The sequence below is a fragment of the Nycticebus coucang genome, chromosome 13 (genome assembly GCF_027406575.1).
Source record: "Nycticebus coucang isolate mNycCou1 chromosome 13, mNycCou1.pri, whole genome shotgun sequence".
Taxonomy (NCBI): domain Eukaryota; kingdom Metazoa; phylum Chordata; class Mammalia; order Primates; family Lorisidae; genus Nycticebus; species Nycticebus coucang.
This window is the reverse complement of record NC_069792.1, coordinates 101,375,487-101,397,245: the sequence shown is the minus strand read 5'-3', so window position 1 is coordinate 101,397,245 and position 21,759 is coordinate 101,375,487. Positions and strand designations below refer to the sequence as shown.

The following is a 21,759-nucleotide window of genomic DNA, read 5'->3' as shown; positions in this document are numbered from 1 at the left end:
TCCGGTTTATTAAAAGATCCCAAGGCCCCCTTTTCATCTCTGGATAAGATAAGGGCCCCATCAGTCATGATGCTCTAAGTCCTGGAGGAGGGAGAGACCTCTTCCCACCCCCCCAGCCCTGTGCACCCCTAGTCCAGATGCCACCCCTGTGTGAGCATCCAGGTAGCAGCAGGCTGTGCAGAGATGGGGGACAGGCACCTGCCGTCTCCTTCCTCCATTTCCAGCAGGGAGCCTCCAGACCTGACCTCAGCCCCAGGTTTACAGGAAGGTCCAGGGACAGTTTCTTCCATGACGTGATCCATCCACCAGTGCAGGTCCCCAGGCCAGATAAAAGGATTTGGGCACAGCGTAGAGGGAGCATTGGGATGGCATTGAGGGTGAAGGCAGGTGCATGGCTGGTAGGGCCCTGCCTGTCCCTGAGAGGGCCACGGACACTGGGCACCAGAGCAGCTCTGGCCCCCAAGGCAGTGCTGCCCTTCGAAGCCATACCCCAGAGTCGCACCAACACCTGGATGAAGATGCTGCAGATTTGGAAGGACCAGGGCTATGAGAACCTCCACCTGGACATGCATCAGAACTTCCAGGAGCTGGGGCCAATTTTCAGGTAAAGCCCTCCCTGTCCCTAACTGAGGACACCCAGAATCTTCCCTTCACTCTGTATCCTGGGGGAGACTAGGGGGAGCCCAGTGGGTGGTGGGTCCTTGTCTTCACCAGAGGACATCACAGCTCCTCTTGAGGAGACAGCAAATCAGGGCTCGTGCCAGAGAACGGAACTCGGAAGCTCTGGAGTTGGAGAGGTTTGGGGTAGACAGCAGGGTAGACTTCCTGCTGTGAAATCTCTAGTCCAGAGTGGGGAGGTCAGATAAGAGACAGTCTGGACTGGCTTTGCAGAGCAGGACCCAGGACGTGGCCCTGCCCGCAGGACTTTGTGCTTCGTCCCACAGGTATGACACAGGAGGGACACGAAGGGTGTCTGTGATGCTGCCGGAGGACGTGGAGAGGCTGCAGCAGGTGGAGACTCTGCACCCACGCCGGATGTGCCTGGATCCCTGGCTGGCCTATAGGCATCACCGTGGGCACAAATGTGGCGTGTTCTTGCTGTGAGGGTCCCGCTGGGAAGGGGGGATGGGCAGCTGGGACGAAGAGAGGAGGCGACACAGAGAAGACCCTAAATCACCTGAGGACTTGTGTGGGGGTGGTGGAGCCAGAGTGACCATCAAGCCCTGAGGAGTGGCACCCGTGGTTCCTGTGTGCCCAGTGGTGGGGGGAGTAGGGCAGTGGCATAGACATGTGCAGGGCACTTTGCACTGAGAGGAGGGAGGGCAATGAGCTGTGCCTTAGGGAGCACCCACTGCATAGCCCTGGCGGCCATGCGCCCTGCTGGTCGCTGGGGCTCCCGTGTACAGGTGAGGAACTGAGGCTCTGAGAAGGCAGCTGCTGGCCCAGGTCATGGTCCGAGTGTGCCAGAGCCTGCTGTCCACCATGGTGCCCTTGGCTTTGGGAGCCAGTCTCGGGCAGGCGGCAGGTGGGCACGGAATGCAGGTGGTTGCTGGTCCTGCATTCTCAGGAGCTGAGCAGCATGTGGGGCCACTGCCTTGGGGTGGATGTATCATTCCCCAGGGAAGGGGTGACACCCCTGGTCTGGTTGGTAGGCAGAGGAAGAGTGTGGTTGAGTCCATCAGCTGCAGATGGGCTGCCGTTAGGACAGGAGGAGGGCCTGAGGATGGATGTGGACAGTTGACAGCCACCACACCCCTGTGGGGGAAGTGGATTCTCTTAGGAATAGCGGGGTTTAGGTGGATGGGCTCCCCTGGGTGGGGGCCCTTAACTGGAGGCATCTGGGTGGGGCTCAGGAGCAGAAAGGACAGTTTCAGGTGAAGGGTGGGAAGAGTGGGTGTGCATATCTGAAGCAAGGGGTGTGCTGGTGTGTGTGTATGTGTGTGCAATTGCAGTCGTGTGTATTGAATGTGCATGTGTGTCTGAGCTCACACTTGTGAGCATGTTGTGTGTGTGAGCTTGTGATTCCATGCATCTTGGTGTGTTGCATGTCTGTTCTGTGTGTCTGCATGCTCACGCATGTGCATGAACCTGTGTGCACACATGTATTGTGAATACTGAGCATAGCCGGACCCAGAGGCAACTGCCTCCCCTGGACAAAAGATTTCCCCACTCAGGGAGGGTCAGCCCAGGTGGCCTGTGTGCCAGGGTTTGGCCAGCAAGTTCACATGAATGAACTCCATGAAGCCCCCTCGCGCACGGTGAGGCAGAAGCCACGTGTCATCCCAAAGTCAGACCCGCATGGCCTGTGGCCCAGCACCTGGAGGCTGCTCTGACATCTTCCTTGCCACACTGCTTGAAATATCTTTTTCAATACATTTGTTTTTAACCTTTAGGTCCTTGTAGCTAAAGTGAGTCTCCTGAAGACAGCATATAGTTGAATTATATTTTTTAATCATTCTACCAATGTCTCTGCCTTTGATTGAAGAGTTCAGTTCATTTGCATTTAGAGTAAATATTAATAAGGAGGACTTCTCTCATTTTCATATTTTTCTATATGCCTTTTATTTTTTGTTCCTCATTTTGTGCATTAGTGTTCTTTTGTGTTTAGTTGATTTTTTGTAGTAACACATTTAAATCCCTTTCTTATTTCTTTGTGTGTACATCCTTTTGTTAGTTATTGTATTTGTGGTTACCACAGACATCCTTTAATTGTAACGCTCTGAACGGAATTTATGACAGCTGAACTTCAGTAACTGCTAAATATACTGCAACTTTTTTCCTTTACAGTTCTGTCTCCATCCCCTTTCAGTTGTTGATGACAAACTTTTTCCTCTTCCTATGTGTGTGTCAAGAAACATAACTAAAAATTTCAAATAAACTAATGTCTTAAATTATGTAGAAAACCAATTGTGAACTTACAAACCAAAGACACAATAATAATGGCTTTTAGACTAATCATTTTGCTTGTCAAATATATTAATCTCTTAAATTATATGAAACAAAACCTGTGGGTACACACCATTGTTACAGTATTAGCTTTCATAATTGCTCATGTATTTACCTTCACTGAGATCTTTATTCCTTCATACATTTTTGAGTTACTGTCTAATGTCACTTTATTTCAACCTGTAAAGCTCCCTGAAACATTTCTTGTAGGGGAGGTATAGTGATTTCAAACTCCCTTAGCTTTTGTTTATCTGGAAACATGAATTTCTCCTGCATTTTTGAAGAGCAGTTTTGCTTGGTTGGTAATATTGTTTACTCTCAACACTTAGAATATATCAGCCAACTGCCTTCTGGCTTCTACAGCCTCTGGAGAGAAATCTGCCAATCAAGAATCCCTCAGAAATGACTTATCTCCTCCTGCTTTCGAAATCTCTTCTTGTCTTTCAACAGTTTTATTATAATGTATCTTGGTGTGCTCAATCTACTTGGAGTTCATTGAGATCCTTGGATGTTTACAAGTCGTATCTTTCCTCACTTTCGGGAAGTTGTCAGCCATTACTTTTTCAATACCTTCCCTGCCTCTTCCGTTCTTTCCTCTTTCTGAGACCCTCCCAATGCACATGTGGTCATTTTGATGGCCTCCCACAGGTCCCGTGGGTCATTTCACTTTTCTTCAAACAGTTACTCTTTCTGTTCCCTCAGACCAACTTCCACTGTCCTGTTTTCAAGTTCACAAACTCTTTCTTCTTCCTTCTCAATTCTGCCTTTGAATCTCTCTGGTGAATTTTTTTATTTCAGTGATTATATTTTTAGCTCCAGTATTTTTTTTTTTTTGGGTGGGGCGTGTTCAAATTTTCCATCTCTTTGTTGATATTTCATTTTGTTCATTTTGACATACCGCCTGTTGTGGAATTTTTCCACATCATCTTTTAGATCTTTGAGTGTCTTTAAGATAGTTATTTTGAAGTCTTTGAAGTTCTGGTAGATGTACCATCAGCCTTTTTTCATTGATTTCTGTTGATTATTTTTCTTTTCCTTTTCTGTGCACTATACTTTTCTATTTTTTTTTGTTTGCCTTGGAATATTTTTGTGGAGAACTGGATATTTCAATATAATAATGTGGCAACTCTGGAAAGCAGATTCTACCCCTCCTTTGAGTTTGTTTTTTTTGTTACTGTTTTTGTAAGTCATTTATTTGATGGTTGTAGACTATCTTGGCGCTGAGGCTCAGTCTGAGATGTAAACTTACGGTATTCCTAGATCTTTTCTGGGCCTCCATTTGTATATGTGGGGTGACTTTTTATTTATTCATCTATTTATTTTTTATAGAGACAGAGTCTCACTTTGTTGCCTTTGGTAGAGTGCTGTGGCATCATAATCACAACAACCTCAAACTCTTGAGCTTAAATGATCCTCGTTGCCTCCGACTCCCAAGTAGCTGGGACTACAGGTGCCCACTACAATGCCTGGCTGTTTTTTAGAGATGCAGTATTGGTCTGGCTCAGGCTGGTCTCAAACTCCTAAACTCAGGCAATCCATTCACCTCGGCCTTCCAGAGTGCCAGGATTACAGGCATGAGCTATTGTGCCTGGCCTTGGAGTGACTTTTTAATTTTCCCCATATACACAGTTGATTTTGAATGGACTGCAAGGCTTGGCTTCCAATGTGGAAACACGGAACAATTAAGGGAGGGAATGTACTAGCTCCTTAAATCCCAAAGTCACTTCATCCAGAGGGGGAGGGGCTTACAATGATGGAGAGGGACAGGAACAATGGGGACCTGCCTTTGGTCGGCATCTCTGTGACCAAAAGAGCAACGAGATCCAAACACAGACCCCTGGTATCTGGAGGCCACAGTTCTTTCTGTCCAGCATGGCTCCTGAAAGCTGCATGTAAGTTGCTTCAGGACCATATCCACAGCTGCCTGTCACAGGACAGGAATAGCAGCTGAGTAACTGCTACTGCATGACAAGCGGAAATTAACCACATTTTTTTTGGGGGGGTGGGGGTTAGGACTTCCCCTGGAAGTTGCAAGCTAACAGTAGATTCCAGAGTTCTAAAACACAGATGGTGGCAAATTCTCACAATGAAATGGTTGTCTATCCGGGGACATGGACTCCTGGTGCAGCATTCATTGAAATATTCAAAAACATGTTCCAGGGATGCTCAGAGAGAAAACACTGCAGCTAAGGAGAAAGGCAGGCAGCTACCTTGAGGGCAACACCCTGCCCTGCTTATTCCCTTTGAGGACAAGAAATGTAGAACACAGGTTTGGGGCCCGGTGTCTGCCAAGGGCTACCTTACCAGCCTCACTCTCTGCTATGTAGAAATGGGCCGGAATGGCGCTTCAACCGGCTACGGCTGAACCCAGGAGTGCTGTCACCAAGAGCTGTGGAGAAGTACCTCCCCATGGTGGATACAGTGGCGAGGGATTTCACCCAAGCCTTGAAGAAGAAGGTGCTACGGAATGCCCGGGAGGCCCTGACCCTGGACATCCAGCCCAGCATCGTCCACTACACCACAGAAGGTGTGAGGTCGGGTGGAAGGTCCCATCCAGTGAAGGTGGAGTAGAATAGGAAGGGGACACGGAGGGCTGGTGGGAGGCTGCCTTTGGTTCAGCGGTGCCATCCTCCCTGCAGCCAGCAACCTAGCACTTTTTGGAGAGCGGCTGGGTCTTTTTGGCTATAACCCCAGCCCAGCCAGCCTGAACTTCGTACATGCCCTGGAGGCTATGTTCAAATCCACCGTTCAGCTCATGTTCACACCCAGGAGCCTGTCCCGCTGGACCAGCACCAGGACGTGGGAGGAGCACTTTGAGGCATGGGACTGCATCTTCCAGTATGGTGAGGGCCAGGGACCCTGCAGTGCCATGTGGCAGGGCCTCTGTGCTGGTCCAGTTTTTCATTCTCCACAGCTCAGGGAGAACAGAGGCCACAAAAAAGGGCTATGGCTTCCTTGATGTCCTGCCAGGGAGAGTCAGGGATGAGGCAAGAGCTGGACTGAGTTCTTGGGGTGGGGCCAGGGAGTCTTGGGGTGCTGGGTGCAGGAGAAAGAGGGGGGTGCTTCTCAGCTCTCAAGCTGAGGTATTTCTTTTTCTTCTTATAGCCAACAACAGCATCCAGAAAATCTATCAGGAACTCGCACTCGACCGCCCTACACACTACAGTGGCATTGTGGCAGACCTGCTGTTGCAGGCAGAGCTGTCACCAGATGCCATCAAGGCCAATGCTATTGAACTCACAGCAGGGAGTGTGGAAACGGTCAGAGCAGCAACCGGCCCCAGAGAGCAATGAAACCCTGTCTCTCAGGCAGTGTCCTCCAATGCTACCTATCAGCCATGGGCCCCAGCCCCAGCCCCAGGCCCTGACGCCCCCATCCTCAGCTCCCACTCAGCCCCTGCCTCAGCTTGTCAACTGATGAAAAGATTTGCATGTGGGCCTTGGTGAGATAGGGGCCCCCTGTCTGTGGAGGACTCAGGGAAGGAAGTCCAGATGGACATTAGGATTTGAGGTCCAGTTTTCCAGGGATGTGTCCTGCTCAGAGTATGGACACCCCTGCCCAACGGGGGTGGGGGGCACTCCTGGAGCCACCTGAGGGAGGAGGTCTGGGAAGGTGTCCATGCCTGAGCCTTGCACCTGTGGCTCTTACAGACAGCCTTCCCTGTGCTGATGACACTGTTTGAGCTGGCCAGAAACCCCCAGGTGCAGCAGGCCCTGCGCCAGGAGAGCCTGAAAGCTGCCCCTAGCATCACTGACAATCCTCAGAGGGCAATGGTGGAGCTGCCTCTGCTGCGGGCAGCCCTCAAGGAGACCCTGAGGTAGGTGCCTGCTGACCCCTCCCCAGCCACCTAGCCTGGCTGGAGAGCAGTGCTCCCTGGCAAGTGGCAGCCAGGAGATGGGACTGATCAGAAGCCTTGCCTCAGGATCCTTTCTCGCTGCCCCTCCTCTCTGTCCCGAAGGAGAGGGGCCTCTTCTTTCCTCTGGAATTCCTCAGTGTCCTGGGGCCAACTCTGGGGTCTCCTGCTTGGCTTGGGGCTGCTCCAGTTGAGGGAGGTTTGGCTGAGCTCAGCAGGTTCACGGAAGCACCTCCTCATGGTCTGGGCTTCCCATGGGCCTGGGACCTCTGGGGGGTCGCGGTAGGAAGTCTGCAGAGGGCACAGGACAGGGGCCCTGTCAACGCTGAGACTACTCACGGATGTCCCTGCCCCAGGCTCTACCCCGTGGGCGCCACCCTGGAGCGAATCCTGCCCTCAGACATGGTGCTGCAGAACTACCACATCCCCGCGGGGGTGAGTGCGCCCCACGCCCCTCCAGCCGAGGCCCCACCCCCATTACCGACGGTGCAGCTGACCTGTCCCTCCGCACTGTCCGCAGACACTGGTCCAGGTGTTCCTCTATTCCCTGGGTCGCAACCCCGCCTCCTTCCCGAGGCCAGAGCGCTATGACCCCCAGCGCTGGATGGACATCAAGGATTCCAGGACAAACTTCCGCCACCTGGCTTTTGGCTTTGGGGTGCGCCAGTGTCTGGGGCGGCGCCTTGCAGAGGTGGAGATGGTGTTGCTGCTGCACCACGTGAGCGGGCAGCGGCTGTGCGGGGCGGGGCAGGGCAGAGTGGGCGGGGCCAAGGTGGGGCGGGTCCAGCGGGGCGAGGGCGGAGCTAGTGGGGGCGGAGCATCTGTGGGCGGGGCCTGAGTGGGGCGGGTTCACAGTGGGGCGCGGCCGGAGCAGACTGGCTGGCCCTGGGAAGGAGGGGCGTGGCCCTGCAGCCTGGAGAGCAGCCTGTGCCGCTTTTGGCGGCCTGGACTGACCTGAGCTTGGCCGGGTTGGGCTGGCAGGTCCGGGCTCACTGGCTTACCCTGGTTGGGACCTCAGGCTGCTCTTCCCTCTGCAGTACGTTCCTCACCTAGAGTTGGGTGGAGGCTGCACCGGGTCTAGCTGACTAGGCCAGGTGGAATCACAGCTTCTGTCCTAGGTGCTGAAAAACTTCCTGGTGGAGACTCTAAACCAAGAGGATGTAAGGATGGTCTACCGCTTTATACTGACGCCCACCACTGTCCCCATCCTTACCTTCAGGGCTGTCCACTAGTCACGCCTCCCCCACCGAGGGACCAAGCCTCGCCATCAGGGTCCCTCTGCCAGGGCCCCAGGCCACCCCGTTCTTTCCCTGTGCACTGCGTGCTGGCCCACACCTCTGTCCAGCTGGCCCCTGTTCACATGGAACACCTGAGGCCCTCCAAGGCCAGGGATTGCCAGGCTATACAGCAAAGCCAGGGAGGCGCTCGGGACACTCTTGCCGGCAGGACTGGACCCTGCCCCCTGTCCCACCTTGCTCCTCAGACAGGCAGTATCCCCTGAGAGCTTTGCCCACACACTGGGGGTCCTAGCGCCCTCAGTTTCTTCCCCATGCCTTCCTGGGCACTCTCCCATCCCCCTGCTGCCCTCTCCCTGTCCCCTCACAAAAGCCTCTGTGTGGCTTTTCTCTGAGTCATTAAAGGGGATGGCATGTGAGTGTGCAGGTCTGTCGACTGACTCTCTGACACCTTTCTGGGAATGGGATCCTGCAGGGTAGAGGGACAAGGCCATTGGCATCTCTTGTCCTGACACATCCCCATTTTCAAGTCAAGAAAACCGACTCTGGAGGCCACTGTGACCCCACAGCTAAGTAGCATCGGCCACATGTCCGGGCCTCATTGCCCATGGAGCAGGCGGTGTAGGGCCAGTGGGCATTCAGTGTCCCACTCCCTGTCTTGTCCTAGGGGCATGTCCTGAGGATGCTGAATGGAGAGCGTGAGGCGTGTAGGGTGGGACGTTTGGATGTTACCTGTGCAATGTCTCTGGCAATGGCATGGACATGATTAGGCCAATGATTATACAGACAGCTTTGTTCACTCATTCCTCTGGTCAACATTGGAGCACAGACCACAGTTAGGACCTGGGGTGGACACAGAGAGGTGGCAGTTATCAGAATGGATTGACCTTCACACCCCCTCCATGTGCTCCTCATCCAGCAGAGGAAATAGACACCTCCAAGCCACCGCTCTGCAGAGCACCAGCCAGGAACTGGAAGTGCCCTGGCTAAGAGCACATGCCCACTGTGGTCACTGGGTTGGGGAACACAGCAGCCACTTTAGAGCTTTTGTTTTCTTAGCATTGGAAAGATCCTTAGGCACACCCAGAAGTACAACTAACCATACTGTGTTTGTCTAGTTTATTCAGGCTGCTGTAATAAAATGCCATGTCTTGAGTGTTTTACAAAATCAGAAATTTATTTTCTGGAGGCTATGAAGGGTGGCATCAAGGGGCCAGCATATTCTGTGTCTGGGGAGGGCTCTGCTCCTTGGTTCAGAGGTAAGACCTTCCTACAGTCTAGGGCCTATTTAACGAGGGCAGTATTCTAATTCATAGGGCTCCTCTCTCATGACCTCAGCTCCTCCCCAAAGCCTCCCCCTACATCTGTTATCACACAGCTGGTTGGATTTTAGCATATGAATTTTGGAGAGGTACGAAAACTCATATTATAGTATTCTGCCTCTGATTCCCCAAACTTTATATCCTTCTCACATGCAGAGTACTTGCATTGCTCTCCACTAGCTCCAAAAGTCTAAATTCATTCTAGCATCTACTTTTAAGGCTAAGTGCAAAGTCTCATTCAAGTGTTGTCTACATCAGATTTGGATAAGATTCAAAGTACAACTCATCCAGGGTCAAGTTGCTCTTGCTATGGGGCCTATGAATCAAGCATGTTGTGTGCTTCCAGAGTGCAATGGCTGCACAGGCATGGGGCTGACATTCCCATTCCAAAAGGGAAGCACAGGGAAGGAGGTAGAGGTAACAAGCCCCAAGCAACCCCAAAACTCCATAGGTCAAACAGCTGAAGGCTCAAGAATCATTTTCTTTGACTAAATGTATCATGTTCTTGGGCCTCTCCCAAGGCTCCCAGATTCCCTGCCTTTGTTGGGCACAGCACATCCAGTGCAGCTTTCATGGGCTGGACTTGCTTGTGTGCTGGTCCCCACAAATGGACTCATCTACCAGTGACTGTACTCGTCTTGGTTCTTGGATGTCCTCCCCCACAGCTTCACTAGGCATGACTCTCGCCGAAGCCCTCTGCCTTAGTCTTGTGTTCTGGGGGATTTTCTCCTTTGATATCGAGGTGGAGCCTCTTTCACCATGACTGTGAGAAGTGAATTTATCCAGGGAGCTCCACTATCCTGGAGGTGCTCTGCAATTATTCCTCTCTGTAGGTCAGAAATGACAGTGGGAACTGCTGTCAATGATGTGAGATCCTTAAGTGTCATGGAAGCAATTGCAGGGAGGGAAGTTGGCAGAGACCATGTGGTAGCACTTAATCACCAATGATAGTGTGGTGTGTCCCAATAATGGGCAGCATAGTCAAATCAGTAATCAGAACAGCCTGATTTGCAGAGACGGATGGCATTGGCCAGTCAGTGACGGTGTTCCTAGATGCTGAGAAAGTGTAGAATCTGCAAAGTTCTTACTTGTTCCATGTAAGCAGAAGACTTCTAGGTCTAATGAACAGAATTGGAACTTAAATCATAAAAACATACAGTCATGGGTCCTGAATCAATTCCCTGACTTGAGTCAGTTTATATGCCCAGAGCACCCTGAATGAGGGGTAGGACACTTCCCCCAGAGACCCTGCTACACTGCCCGTAAATCATACTGCTAATCTTTCTCCCTCTTTTCCCCAGAAAGACTCATAGCTCTTTACTAGGTCAATGTGTACTAAAGAAAAAGAAATAGATTTTTCAGACATTTCTGGACACAGGCTCTGAACTGACACTAGTTTCAAGAGACTCCAAACTTAAGGGAGAAGGGACTTGGGTGATTAATGAAGGTTTAGCTCAGGCCCATCTCACAGAGGATCCAGTATGTCCTCAAACTCATCCAGTGGTTGTTCCCTCAGTTCCAGTATGAAATATTGGAATAGACTTAAGGTCTACTCCTGACAAAACCCGACAACTGTCCTTTCACCTGTGAAGTAAGGGCTATTGTGGCTGCGAAGGCCACTAGAATTGCCTCTGCCTAGGAAAGCAGTAAATGAAAGATAATAATGCATTTTTGGAAAAATTACTGAGATTGGTGCCACTCTCAAGAACTTAAAGAATGTACAAACAGTAATCCCCACAATGTTTCTGACCAACTTGACTATTTGGACTGTGCAGAAGATGACAATTTTGGAGAATCACAATAAATTACTATAAAGTTAACCAGATAGTGACTCTAACTGCAATTTATATGCCAGATGTCACTTCATTACTTTAACAAATTAATATGTCCCCTGGTACCTGGTTGCTGTGGTTTGAATGTTCCAACCAGAACTCATGTTGAAACATACTCTCCAAAGTGGCAATGTTGAGTTTCTTTTCTTTATAAATTACTCAGTTTCAGATATTCTGTTATAAGCAACAAAAAACAGATGAAGACACAGGTATACAAATGCTTTTTTCTCAATCTCCCTTAGTAAAGGCCACCAGAAGTAGTTTTCTCTCAGCTGCAGAGGCCAGGTGCCCTAATGCCTATGAAAGTTAGTTTTCTGTCACCTTGGTTAGGATATTGTAGCCAGTTACTCAGTTAAACATGAATCTATGTCTTTACGTGAAGGCTTATTTTAGATGTGGTTGGCATCAACAATGAGTCCACTTTAAGTGAAGGTTCAGATTACACACCATAAGGTGGTCAGCCTCATCTAATCATTGAAAGAGTTTAAGAGCAAAAACTGAAGTATCCTGGAGAGGAAGGGATGCTGCTCCAGTCCTCAGAGTCAGCCCTCAGCCCAGGGCTCCAACCTAATCACCTGCCCTATGGATTTTGAACTCACAACCACCCACAATCTTGTAATCTGAATCATAAATACATAATATATATATACCTGCATATACGTATATGATATATATTTTTAGAGAGATCCAAGCATCCCTAAAATCTTCTGAGTGGGTTGGTGAAGCAGTGAGCTGCTGCTTAGCTTTGGCAGGTCCATGAAAGCTGGTGGAATAGTGTGCCGTGTGGTTGACCCAGACTCTGCCCTCCAGGACCTAACTGCCTCCTGCAAGCTGGGCCCCTGACCCCACCCTCCAAGGCAGATCAACTTTTTCCTTCTCAAACCTTCCTCTGGCTTCTTGGCCCTACCAAGCCCAAGAAACCATCCTTGACTCTCTTGTACCATACCTATACCCTAAAGCCTCTACCACTTCAGCAGAACTGGAAGACATGCCCCAAAGTGTAATGCCCTGTCATGGACCCCCAGCCTCAAGTTGCCAGCTCATTGTGAATTGGTTAGAATAAAGCTTCACAATCATGGTGACACAAGAAATTCACATTGAAAGACAATACCTTTCACAGTAGCAACCAAGAAAATAAAACATCTAGGAATATATTTAACCAAGGAGGTAAAAGATGTGTATAGGGAGAACTATGAAACACTGACAAAAGAAATTGCAGAGAATGGAAATGGATGGAAATATATGTCATGTTCACAGTTTGACAGAATCAACATTATTAAAATATCCATACTACCAAAGTGATTTACAGATTCAATGATATCTCCATTAAAATACCAGCATCATATGCTAGCATTGGTGGTAATATGGTCAGCACAGCTGCCTTCCAAAATACCAATGTCATTTTTTTGCAGATCTAGAAAAGCATTGTAGCTGGGTGCTATAGCTCAGTGGTGAGCACACCATCCCTGCACATCAAGGGTGATGGGTTTGAACCTTGGCCTTGCCTGGGCCTGATTGACCAAAAAAAAAAAAAAAAAAAAAAGAAAGAAAGAAAAGTAGAAAAACCCCAAATAGACAATGCAAACTTAGGCAATAAGAACAAATTGGGTGGGAGCATTAAGCTATGCTACAGGCTACAGTAACCAAAAAAGCATGGTACTGGCATAAAAACAGAGACAGAAACCTATGAATCAGAACAGAGAACCCAGAGATGAAACCATCCTCATCTGGCCATCTCAACTTTGACAAAGCAGATAAAAACATACACCAGTTAAAATGATCTCTATTCAACAAGTGGTGCTGTGGAGAGAATGGGATTATATATTCAAAGTACTGAGAGAAAAAAAAAACTGCTGGTAAGGAATATTATACACAGCAAAGCTATACTTCAGAAACGAAGGAGAAAAAATTCTTTTATAAACAAGCAAAACCTGAGAGAATTTATCACCATTAGAGTAGATTCATGAGAAATGCTCAAGGGAATCTTATGTCTGGAAGTGGAAAGCTGATAACCATCACTGGGAAAACATGCAAAACTATAAAGCTCATTGGTAAAGCTGGTGATGCACAGGAGACAACCAAACTTATCACTATAGAAAGCAACCCAACTGCAAAATAAATAATAGCAGAGAAAATAATGAATAAAAGAGAAAGCAACAACAACAAAATCAATAAAATGATAGGAGTAAGTCCTCACATATCAATACCTTGAATGTTAAGAGATTAAATACCCCAAATTAAAATATATAGGATTGGCTCAGCACCTGTGTCTCAGTGGTTAGGGCACTGGCCACATGCACCAAGGTTGGTGGGTTTGAATCTGGCCCGGGTATGCTAAACAACAATGATAACAACAACAATGACAACAACAACAAATAGCTGGGCATTGTGGCGGGCACCTGCAGTCCCAGCTACTTGGAAGGCTGAAGCAAGAGAATTGCTTAAGCCCAAGAGTTTGAGGTTGCTGTGAGTCTACCCAGGGTGACAGTGAGACTTTGTCTCAAAAAAAAAAAAAATGGAAAAAACCCAAGTGCCCATGACTCACTAATGGATTAATAAATTGTGGTATTTGTACACCATGGAATATTATGCAGCCGTAAAGAAAGATGGAGACTATACCTCTTTCATGTTTACATGGATGGAGTTGGAAAATATTCTTCTTAGCAAGGTATCCCAAGAATGGAAGAAAAAGTATCCAATATACTCAGCCCTAATATGAAACTAATTTATAGCTTTCATACAAAGGCTATAACCCAATCTCAGTACAAGAATAAGGGGAAGGGGGCAATGGAGGGGAAGGAAGGGGGAGGACAGAGTGGAGGGAGGGGGATTGGTGGGTCCACACCTATGGTGCATCTTGAAAGGGTTCAGGTGAAGTTTACTAAGTGTAGAGTATAAGGGTTTGAACACAATAATTAAGAAAATGCCACGAAGGGTATGTTAACCAGTTTGGTGAAAATATTTCAGATTGTATATGGAACCAGCACATAGTACCTCATGATTGCATTATTGTACACAGCTATGATTTAATTAAAAATAAATAAATAAATAAAAGAAAGAAAGAAAAAAAGATATGGGTTGGCAGAATGAATAAAAACAAAACAAGACACAAACACATACTGCTTATAAGAAACTCATCTCACCTGTAAAGACACACAGAAATTGAAAGTGAAGGGATAGGAAAGATGACCCATGTGAACAGAAACCAAAGGCATGCAGGAGTAGCTATACTTACACCAGACAAAACAGATTCTAAGTTAAAATCTGTAAAAACAAACAAAGAAGGATATTGTATAATGATAAAGTTATCAGTTCTGAAAGAGAATGTAACAATTGTAAATATATATGAACCCACATCAGAAACCCAGGTACACAAAGCAAACATTATTAGAGCTAAAGGGAGCAGTAGATCCCCATACAACAATAGAGGCTCTCTCAGCAACAGACAGATCAATTAGACAAAAAAATCAACAAAGAAACATTGGATCTAAACTGCACCGTAGTAAAACATTTCACCCAACATCTGTAGAATACACATTTGTTTCATCAGCACATGGGACGTTCTCCAGAATAGACCGTATCTTAGGCCATGAAATGAGCCTCCAAAATGTTTAAAAGTTAAAATCATGTCCAGTATCTTATCTGACCACAACAGAATGATGCTAGACATCAATAATAAAAGAAACATTCAAAACTATACAAGTACACGGAAATGAAACAAAATTCCACTGAACAATCAATGAGTAAAGAAAGACATTAGGAATGAAAATTTAGGGCAGCTCCTATGGCTCAGTGGGTAGGACACCAGACCCATATACCAAGGGTGGTGAGTTCGAATCTGACCCCAGCCAAACTGCAATAAAAAATAGCCAGTTGTTGTGGTGGGTGCCTGTAGTCCCAGCTACTCAGTGGCTGAGGCAAGAGAATCGCCTAAGCCCAGGAGTTGGGGGTTGCTGTGAGCTGTGATGCCACAGCACTCTATTGAGGGCCATACAGTGAGACTGTCTCAAAAAAAAAAAAAATGAATGAAAATTTAAACTTCCATGAAATGAATGAAAATAGAAACACAACACACCAAATCCTATGGGACGTAGAAAAGGCAGTATTAAGAAGAACGTTTGTAGTATCAAATACCTAAATTAAAAAAAAAACTTGGAAAGATATTAAATTAATAAGCTAATGATGCCTCTCAACCAGAAAAGCAAAAACATAACAAACCTAACAGTAGAAAAATAGATAAAAAGGATCAGAGCATAAATAAACAAAATTGAGACTTAAAAAACCAATACAAAAGATAAATGAAACAAAAAGTTGGTTTTTTGAAAAGAGAAACAAAATCAACAAACTAATAGTTAGACTAACTAGGAACAAAAGAGAGAAAACACAAATAAATAGAATGGGCAACTAAAAAGGAGACATCACAGTGGATACCAAAGAACCACAGAGGATCCTTGGAGAATATTATGAACAACTACACACCAATAAATTAAAAAACCTGGAGGAAACAGATGGATTTCTGGATATGCACATCCTACCAAGATGGAACCAAGAACAAATAGGAAACCTGAACAGGCAAGTAGCAAGCAACAAGATTCAATCAGCAATAAAACATCTTGCAGCAAAGAAAAGCCCAACACCTGATGACTCCACCACTGAATTTTACCAAACTTTTTTATAGAAGAATTAATACCAATTCTTCTCAAACTATTCTGAAAAAATTGAAGCAATGGGAATTCTTCCTAATTCATTCCACCTATGAATGCAGCATTCTTAACCTTGATGCCAAAACAAGACAAGGTTGCAACAATGAAAAAAATAACCCTATCAGCCAACATTCCTGATGAACACAGATGCAGAAATCTTCAACAAAACACTAGCAAACAGAATTCAACAGCACATTATCAAGATCACTTACCATGATCAAACAAGATTCATCCCAGAAATGCAAGGATGGTTCAATATACATTACTGTAGAGGAATGGACACCATGCTTGCAAGGACAGTTACTGACTATTATCACATAAAAAGGAAATGCTGAGAACAGGGCAGTCTCCTGGCAAGCCTAGAGATGTTTTGTGACTTAGGGGCAATCCCCCAAGTAACTCAGTGTTCCAGAATGAGATAAGACCAATCACTTGTTAATAAGCAGGTGTTAAACATTGATGCTTGGTGCTCCTTCATGGGGGTTGTGGGGAAAGAACATATGAGGAGAGAGCATGTGGAATCCTTACCCATGCAGCCCCTGTATGTCATTACTTTAACTCTCCACACCTGTTGTGTATAACCTTAATAAATGGCTATTGAAGAGGGGACTCAGGGCTCTCCTGCACCTCTGGTTAGCCCACCTCTTGCAAGCTAGTGCTTCAATCCATGTCCAGCCTGGTTCTTTCACATGGGTGGCAGCGACACATTGCATCACATTAACAGAACACTTCACGTTCTCACTCATATGTAGAAGCTTTAATTGGAATAAAAAGTAGAACAGAGGATACTGGCAGCAAGGAAAGGTAGGAAAATGGGAGGAATAGGGAAATATTTATTAGAGGATACAAAATTACAGATGGATAGGGCAAATAACTTCTAGTGTACTATACCACTGTAGGATGACTAGAGCTAACAATAATATTCTAAATAGGTTAATAAAAAAAATTCTAAATAGTTTTAAGTATCTAGAAGGAAGATATTGGATGTTCCAAAGACAAAAAAAAAAAAAAGATAAATGTTTAAGATGATGGATATACTCATTGCCCTGACACACTCAACATACATTATATGTATCAAAACATCACTATGTACCCCATAAATCCATGCAATTATTATTTGTTAATTAAAAATTAAGTTAAATTTAGTTTTTAAAAAATAATAATGAAATGAAGAGAGGGAGGATAAAAAAGAATTACTGAGATTATTTACCTATGAGTTATGGATGTGAGACGGGAAGGAAGCAATGTTGTGATGCCATTTCTGACAACTCTCTGAATATATCTTTTTGTACAGTTTCTACATTTTCTAATCGCTACCAAGCACAACTCAAAAAGGAAAAAAAAGGAGGTCATGTCTGCAAGAGGGTGGACTAGGAAGCTCCAAGCCTCTTCTCTTCCACTGACACACTGAATAAATAATCATAAATGGACAAAAATAGCTTCATGAAACCTCTGGAAATCAGGTAAGAAGTAATAGCAATCAAGTGAATGACTAATCAAGAAAAGGCCACTCTCAAACAAGAAGAAAATTTTATGACATTCACTTGCCTTGCCAACCATCTCCCAGTACATTGTGGGGTAGTCGGGAGGAAATCACCCAGTGACTAGTTGTGGAGAGTGGGCTGTGAGACAGCAGGGCCCTCACAGCCTGGAGAACATTCAGGGAATGAACCCCCAAGTGCTTCTCTTCTGTTCCCAGAACAACCTTTCTTCAGGCTCCCTCTGCCAGAAGTCATGTAACTCTTTCTTTGTCTAGTTAACTATGCAGAGATCCTTGAAATCTTTCCCTTCCTTCTCCTTGTCATATGCTAACAAAGTTGAGTAGTAACCACTAAGTCATAGTTCTTCCTTTGTTTTGTCAACTATGCTGAGATCCTCATGAACTTTCCCTTCTCATCATATGTTAACAAAGCTGAATAGAAACCATTATCAAGATGATTTGTCTTTATTAAAGTCATTTACATTTTCCAATTAGACTGTAAGACCAAAATTATGTCTTTTGTTTATGCTATTTCCCCATATTGTCTACGCTACTTCCCCCTGGACAACCCTGTACAGATACTATAAAATAAAGCTGATTTTGTGCTTTGGTGCTGGCTGCAGCCATCAGCTCTGTCAGTCCTCCCAATCCCATCTTTTGTCTCTGTGTCTTCTCTTGTGCTGTATTTTTCTCAGTCCCCACCAATTCCACTCTGGCTCACTCCCCTTCCCCACACTGGTTTGCAACAACTAGTTTCTCCCTTTGGATAAAAGGAAAAGAGTGAAAAGTTCTTGCAGTGTTCTAGTTTATCTGGGGACAGCTAGACAAACTCTTGCCTGACTCAGAGTACAGTGGGAATGTAGTATAGTTTCGATGCCAGATTATGGGCTACGGAAAATAGTTTAGAGCTGCAGGAAGTCTGCCAACCTTCAGATATTTGGGGGCAAGAGATGACAGGCAGAATAATACTGTACAATAGAAATCCAAGACCTTTGAGAAACAGCAATGGTGAGACTCCAAAGGGAATCAATCAATACATTTAAAAGCATGTAATAGATGCTTATAGTTGTAATTATTTAAATCGCACATGAACTTTATGGCCACCCTGTATAGGGACCTGGAATAGGAACACACATATGGGTCCAGGAAAGACACATCCTCATAAAATGATTAAGAAGACTTTAAACCTTTAAGTCAAGAAGATTAGTGAAGATCCTCCCTCGCAGGAAGTCAGTTCATAAAGACTTGGAAAGGTGGATATTTATTCAAATGCCCATACCTTAACAAAATCTCACAAGGCGTATAAAGAAATAGAAAACATGACACGTACATACTCTTCAACAACCAAAAGTTTGAAGAGGAAATTGCGGAGGAAATTATGAAATATCTGGTACCAAGAAGAGCACACACTGAGCATGCCAAAACTAACGGGCTGGAGCAAAGCATTGGGGGGAGGGGCATGTGCAGCTGTAATAGCTTACATCAGAAAGAAATATCTCAACTCAACAACCTAAGTTTGTACACTGAGGAACCAGCAAAAGAACAAACTAAGCCCAAATCTAGCAGAAGGAAGAAAATAATAAAGATTAGAGTGAAATGTTCAAAGATCAAGATAGAAAAACAACAGAGAAAATAAATGAAACCAAGAGCTGATTCTTTGAAAAGATCAACAAAATTGACAGACCTTGTTAGGTTTCCCAAGAAGCAAAGAAAGAAGGCTAAAATAACTAAAATCAGAAATAGAAGAGGGGACACCCACAACTAATGTTACATAAACAAATAGGATTATAAGAGAATATTATGAACAACTAGACTCCAACAAAGTGGATAACTTAGTGGAAATGGATAAATTTCTTTTACCTAAAGTGACTTAAGAAGAAACATAAAATCTGAACATATCTATAACTCTTCAAAAAAAATTGAAGAGAGGAGAACACTTCCAAACTCATGAGACCAGCATTATCCTGATACCATAGCCAGACAGAGGTGCTACCTAAAAATGAAAGCACAGACCACTGTACCTTATGAATGTTGATGCAAAAATGCTCAACAATATCCCTGATAAATATTGAAGCAAACAGAATTCAACAGGACAGTATTTCTGATACTTAGTGGCTCGAGATAGTGAGCATTTATTATCTTATATATTGTTTGAAGGTCTGCAGTTTGGAGGTGACCTGGCTTTAGAGGTTTAGCTCAGTGCATCTTGCAAGGTTTCTATTGAAACATTGAAGCTGCAGTCCACTGGGAAAGAGAATCTTCTCCCAAGATGTTGGCAGGTCCAAATTTATGAATTCCAGACTCCATGTGTGCTTGAGCTTCCTGTGAAGGCAGGCCACAGTAGGGGGATGCAAGCTGGACTCTTCCATCCAGGATCCCCTGTTAATGACTCTGGGACAAACCCCACAGAGGCCCAAATGTGCCTTGCCTGGAATAAGTCTGTTTAATAATAATAAATCTGGAATAAGTTCAATAAGTCTGTTTTCAACACTTGGACCCTAAATAAGTGTTTCCCCCTACAAGGCCTGAACCTCTTCAATATTACATTGGAGGTTGTTTCCAAAATCTGGAAGAGCCCTCTTCATTCAATGGCCTTCAGCTGAGGAGGAAGTAGTGAGATCACTAGAGAAGGGACTCATGTGGTGCCTGCCATGCATGTGCTAACACTTTGGGCAGCTGAGCGGATTCTCTAAACCTGTTTCCTTCTCTGTCAGGTCGGGGTGATCATGCTGCTCACCTCGTGGGATCACTGTGAAGACCAGGTGGATGCGTGTGCAGACTGGCAGAGTGTCACATGGTCACTAGGTGGTAACTGTGTTCCAGTACCATCTCTGCCATCACATGCCACCCATTCATCCACTCAGGGTGACAAATAAAGAAGCAACTTTGAGTCACAGGAGGAGAAATTTTCATTTATTTAGTTGCTTGTTGAGGCACTGAGCTGGACACTTTACAAACACCAATCTTGTTTTTCCTCACTGGGGCAAAATAAAATGGGAATCACCACATGAAATTCCCTTGTGAAGAAACCGAGGCACACAGGGGTTAAGGGTGGGACTGTGTGACACACTAGGATTCCAGCCTGTGCCCATGTGGCCACAGAACCTGAAACCTTCTCTCTCTGCTGCCTGGCTCTCCAAAGCACCTTCAAAGGCCCCTGACGTACTTCTGGCAGATGGCACTTCCCCTGGATTGTGAAGGGGTGAAAAGCCTGAAAATCCTTTTCCTTATCTGGGAGTTCCAGGGCCTGAACAGTGCCTCCTCGGAATGCTCAGTACCAGTAGGGCTGCTCAGCCAGATGGGCCACCCACCACCTCACTGCCTTCTTGTGCACCAGCTTCCTGGGGTCTGTCACCGGGGTGGGGGTGGGTGGGGGCAGTAGAGAGCAAGAGTGGAGCACATTCCACCACCCGGCCTCTTGGCCACACTCCATACACCCCAGGGGACATGTGGGAGACTCCTGCCTGATCTGTGACCTCAAGTCAGTGCCCTAAAGTTCAAAGTCTCTTCCACCAGTGAGATGGCCTGTTGTCTTCTTTTGTTTGTGGGTTGCTACAAACCAGGGTTAGCTTGCCTATGGGTCAGTTGGGCACTTGCATAAAGAACTTCATGAGAGGTGGTGCATCGCTGCCCCAGCGGTGGACCTATCACACAATTCCACAAGGTTCTATTTGATAAACCCCACCATCAGCTAGATGTGTTCACAATCTTTACTACTTCCCAGATCAGTATCTTCTGACACAGATGCACACTTTTGCAGAAGTAGTGACTATTCTAGTGACCACCAACTAAGGACGCTATGCAGGCTCAACATGGGGGCTTTAGCCAGTCACAGAGGCCTTGTATTGCTATTAAAAGTCCAAAGGGGCCAAGCAGAAGGGATAGGTGGAAAATAAAAACAGAACACCTTGTACAGAATAGGTGAAGTCCAGCCAAACAAGAGCATTCCAGGCAAAAGCACAGCATGTGTGATGACAAGGAAGCAGTAGAGGGGACACACGTGAACGGCTCCTGTAAGGGGCAGGGACAGGATTACAAGGAGTATGTGACTTTAGACAGGAGTTAAAGGACGGAATCTGAGGACTCTTGCACGGCCACATGAGGGACCTGCAGGGTATCCTGGGGAGGAAGTGGGAGACAGCTGCCTGAGAAGGAGCCAGGTGGGACAGGGGGCAGGGCCCAGTCCCTGGGCCCCAGCTCTGCCCTGGCCTTGCTGTGTAGTCTGGCAATCCCCGGCCTTGGAGGGCCTCAGGTGTTCCATGTGAACAGGGGCCAGCTGGACAGAGATGTGGGTCAGCATGCAGTGCCCAGGGAGAGAAGGGGGTGGCCTGGGGCCCTGGCAGAGGGACCCTGGTGGCGAGGCTAGAAGCCTGGGTGTGGGAGCGTGG

General features: G+C 46.3%; 1 protein-coding gene across 2 annotated transcripts; it reads left to right on the top strand.

Moving 5' to 3' along the window:
- Positions 1-365: 365 nt before the first annotated feature.
- Positions 366-8,031, top strand: LOC128563649 (cytochrome P450 11B2, mitochondrial-like). 2 transcript variants are annotated; one of them, XM_053559073.1, is made up of 9 exons: positions 366-604; positions 945-1,100; positions 5,274-5,473; positions 5,586-5,789; positions 6,052-6,206; positions 6,597-6,763; positions 7,156-7,234; positions 7,320-7,517; positions 7,918-8,031. In XM_053559073.1, the coding sequence occupies exons 1-9, from the start codon at positions 366-368 to the stop codon at positions 8,029-8,031; spliced, it is 1,512 nt and encodes a 503-aa protein (XP_053415048.1). The 2 variants fall into 2 exon arrangements, with proteins under 2 accessions (XP_053415048.1, XP_053415049.1); XM_053559074.1 differs by lacking the exon at positions 7,320-7,517.
- The last annotated feature ends 13,728 nt before the right edge of the window (positions 8,032-21,759 follow it).

Bases quoted from the DNA above. Each gene is read 5' to 3' on its own strand.
- LOC128563649 (XM_053559073.1), top strand. From the start codon at position 366: ATGGCATTGAGGGTGAAGGCAGGTGCATGGCTGGTAGGGCCCTGCCTG. The intron at 5,474-5,585 runs GTGTGAGGTCGG...TCCTCCCTGCAG, and splicing joins CGTCCACTACACCACAGAAG to CCAGCAACCTAGCACTTTTT. The intron at 7,518-7,917 runs GTGAGCGGGCAG...CTTCTGTCCTAG, and splicing joins TGGTGTTGCTGCTGCACCAC to GTGCTGAAAAACTTCCTGGT.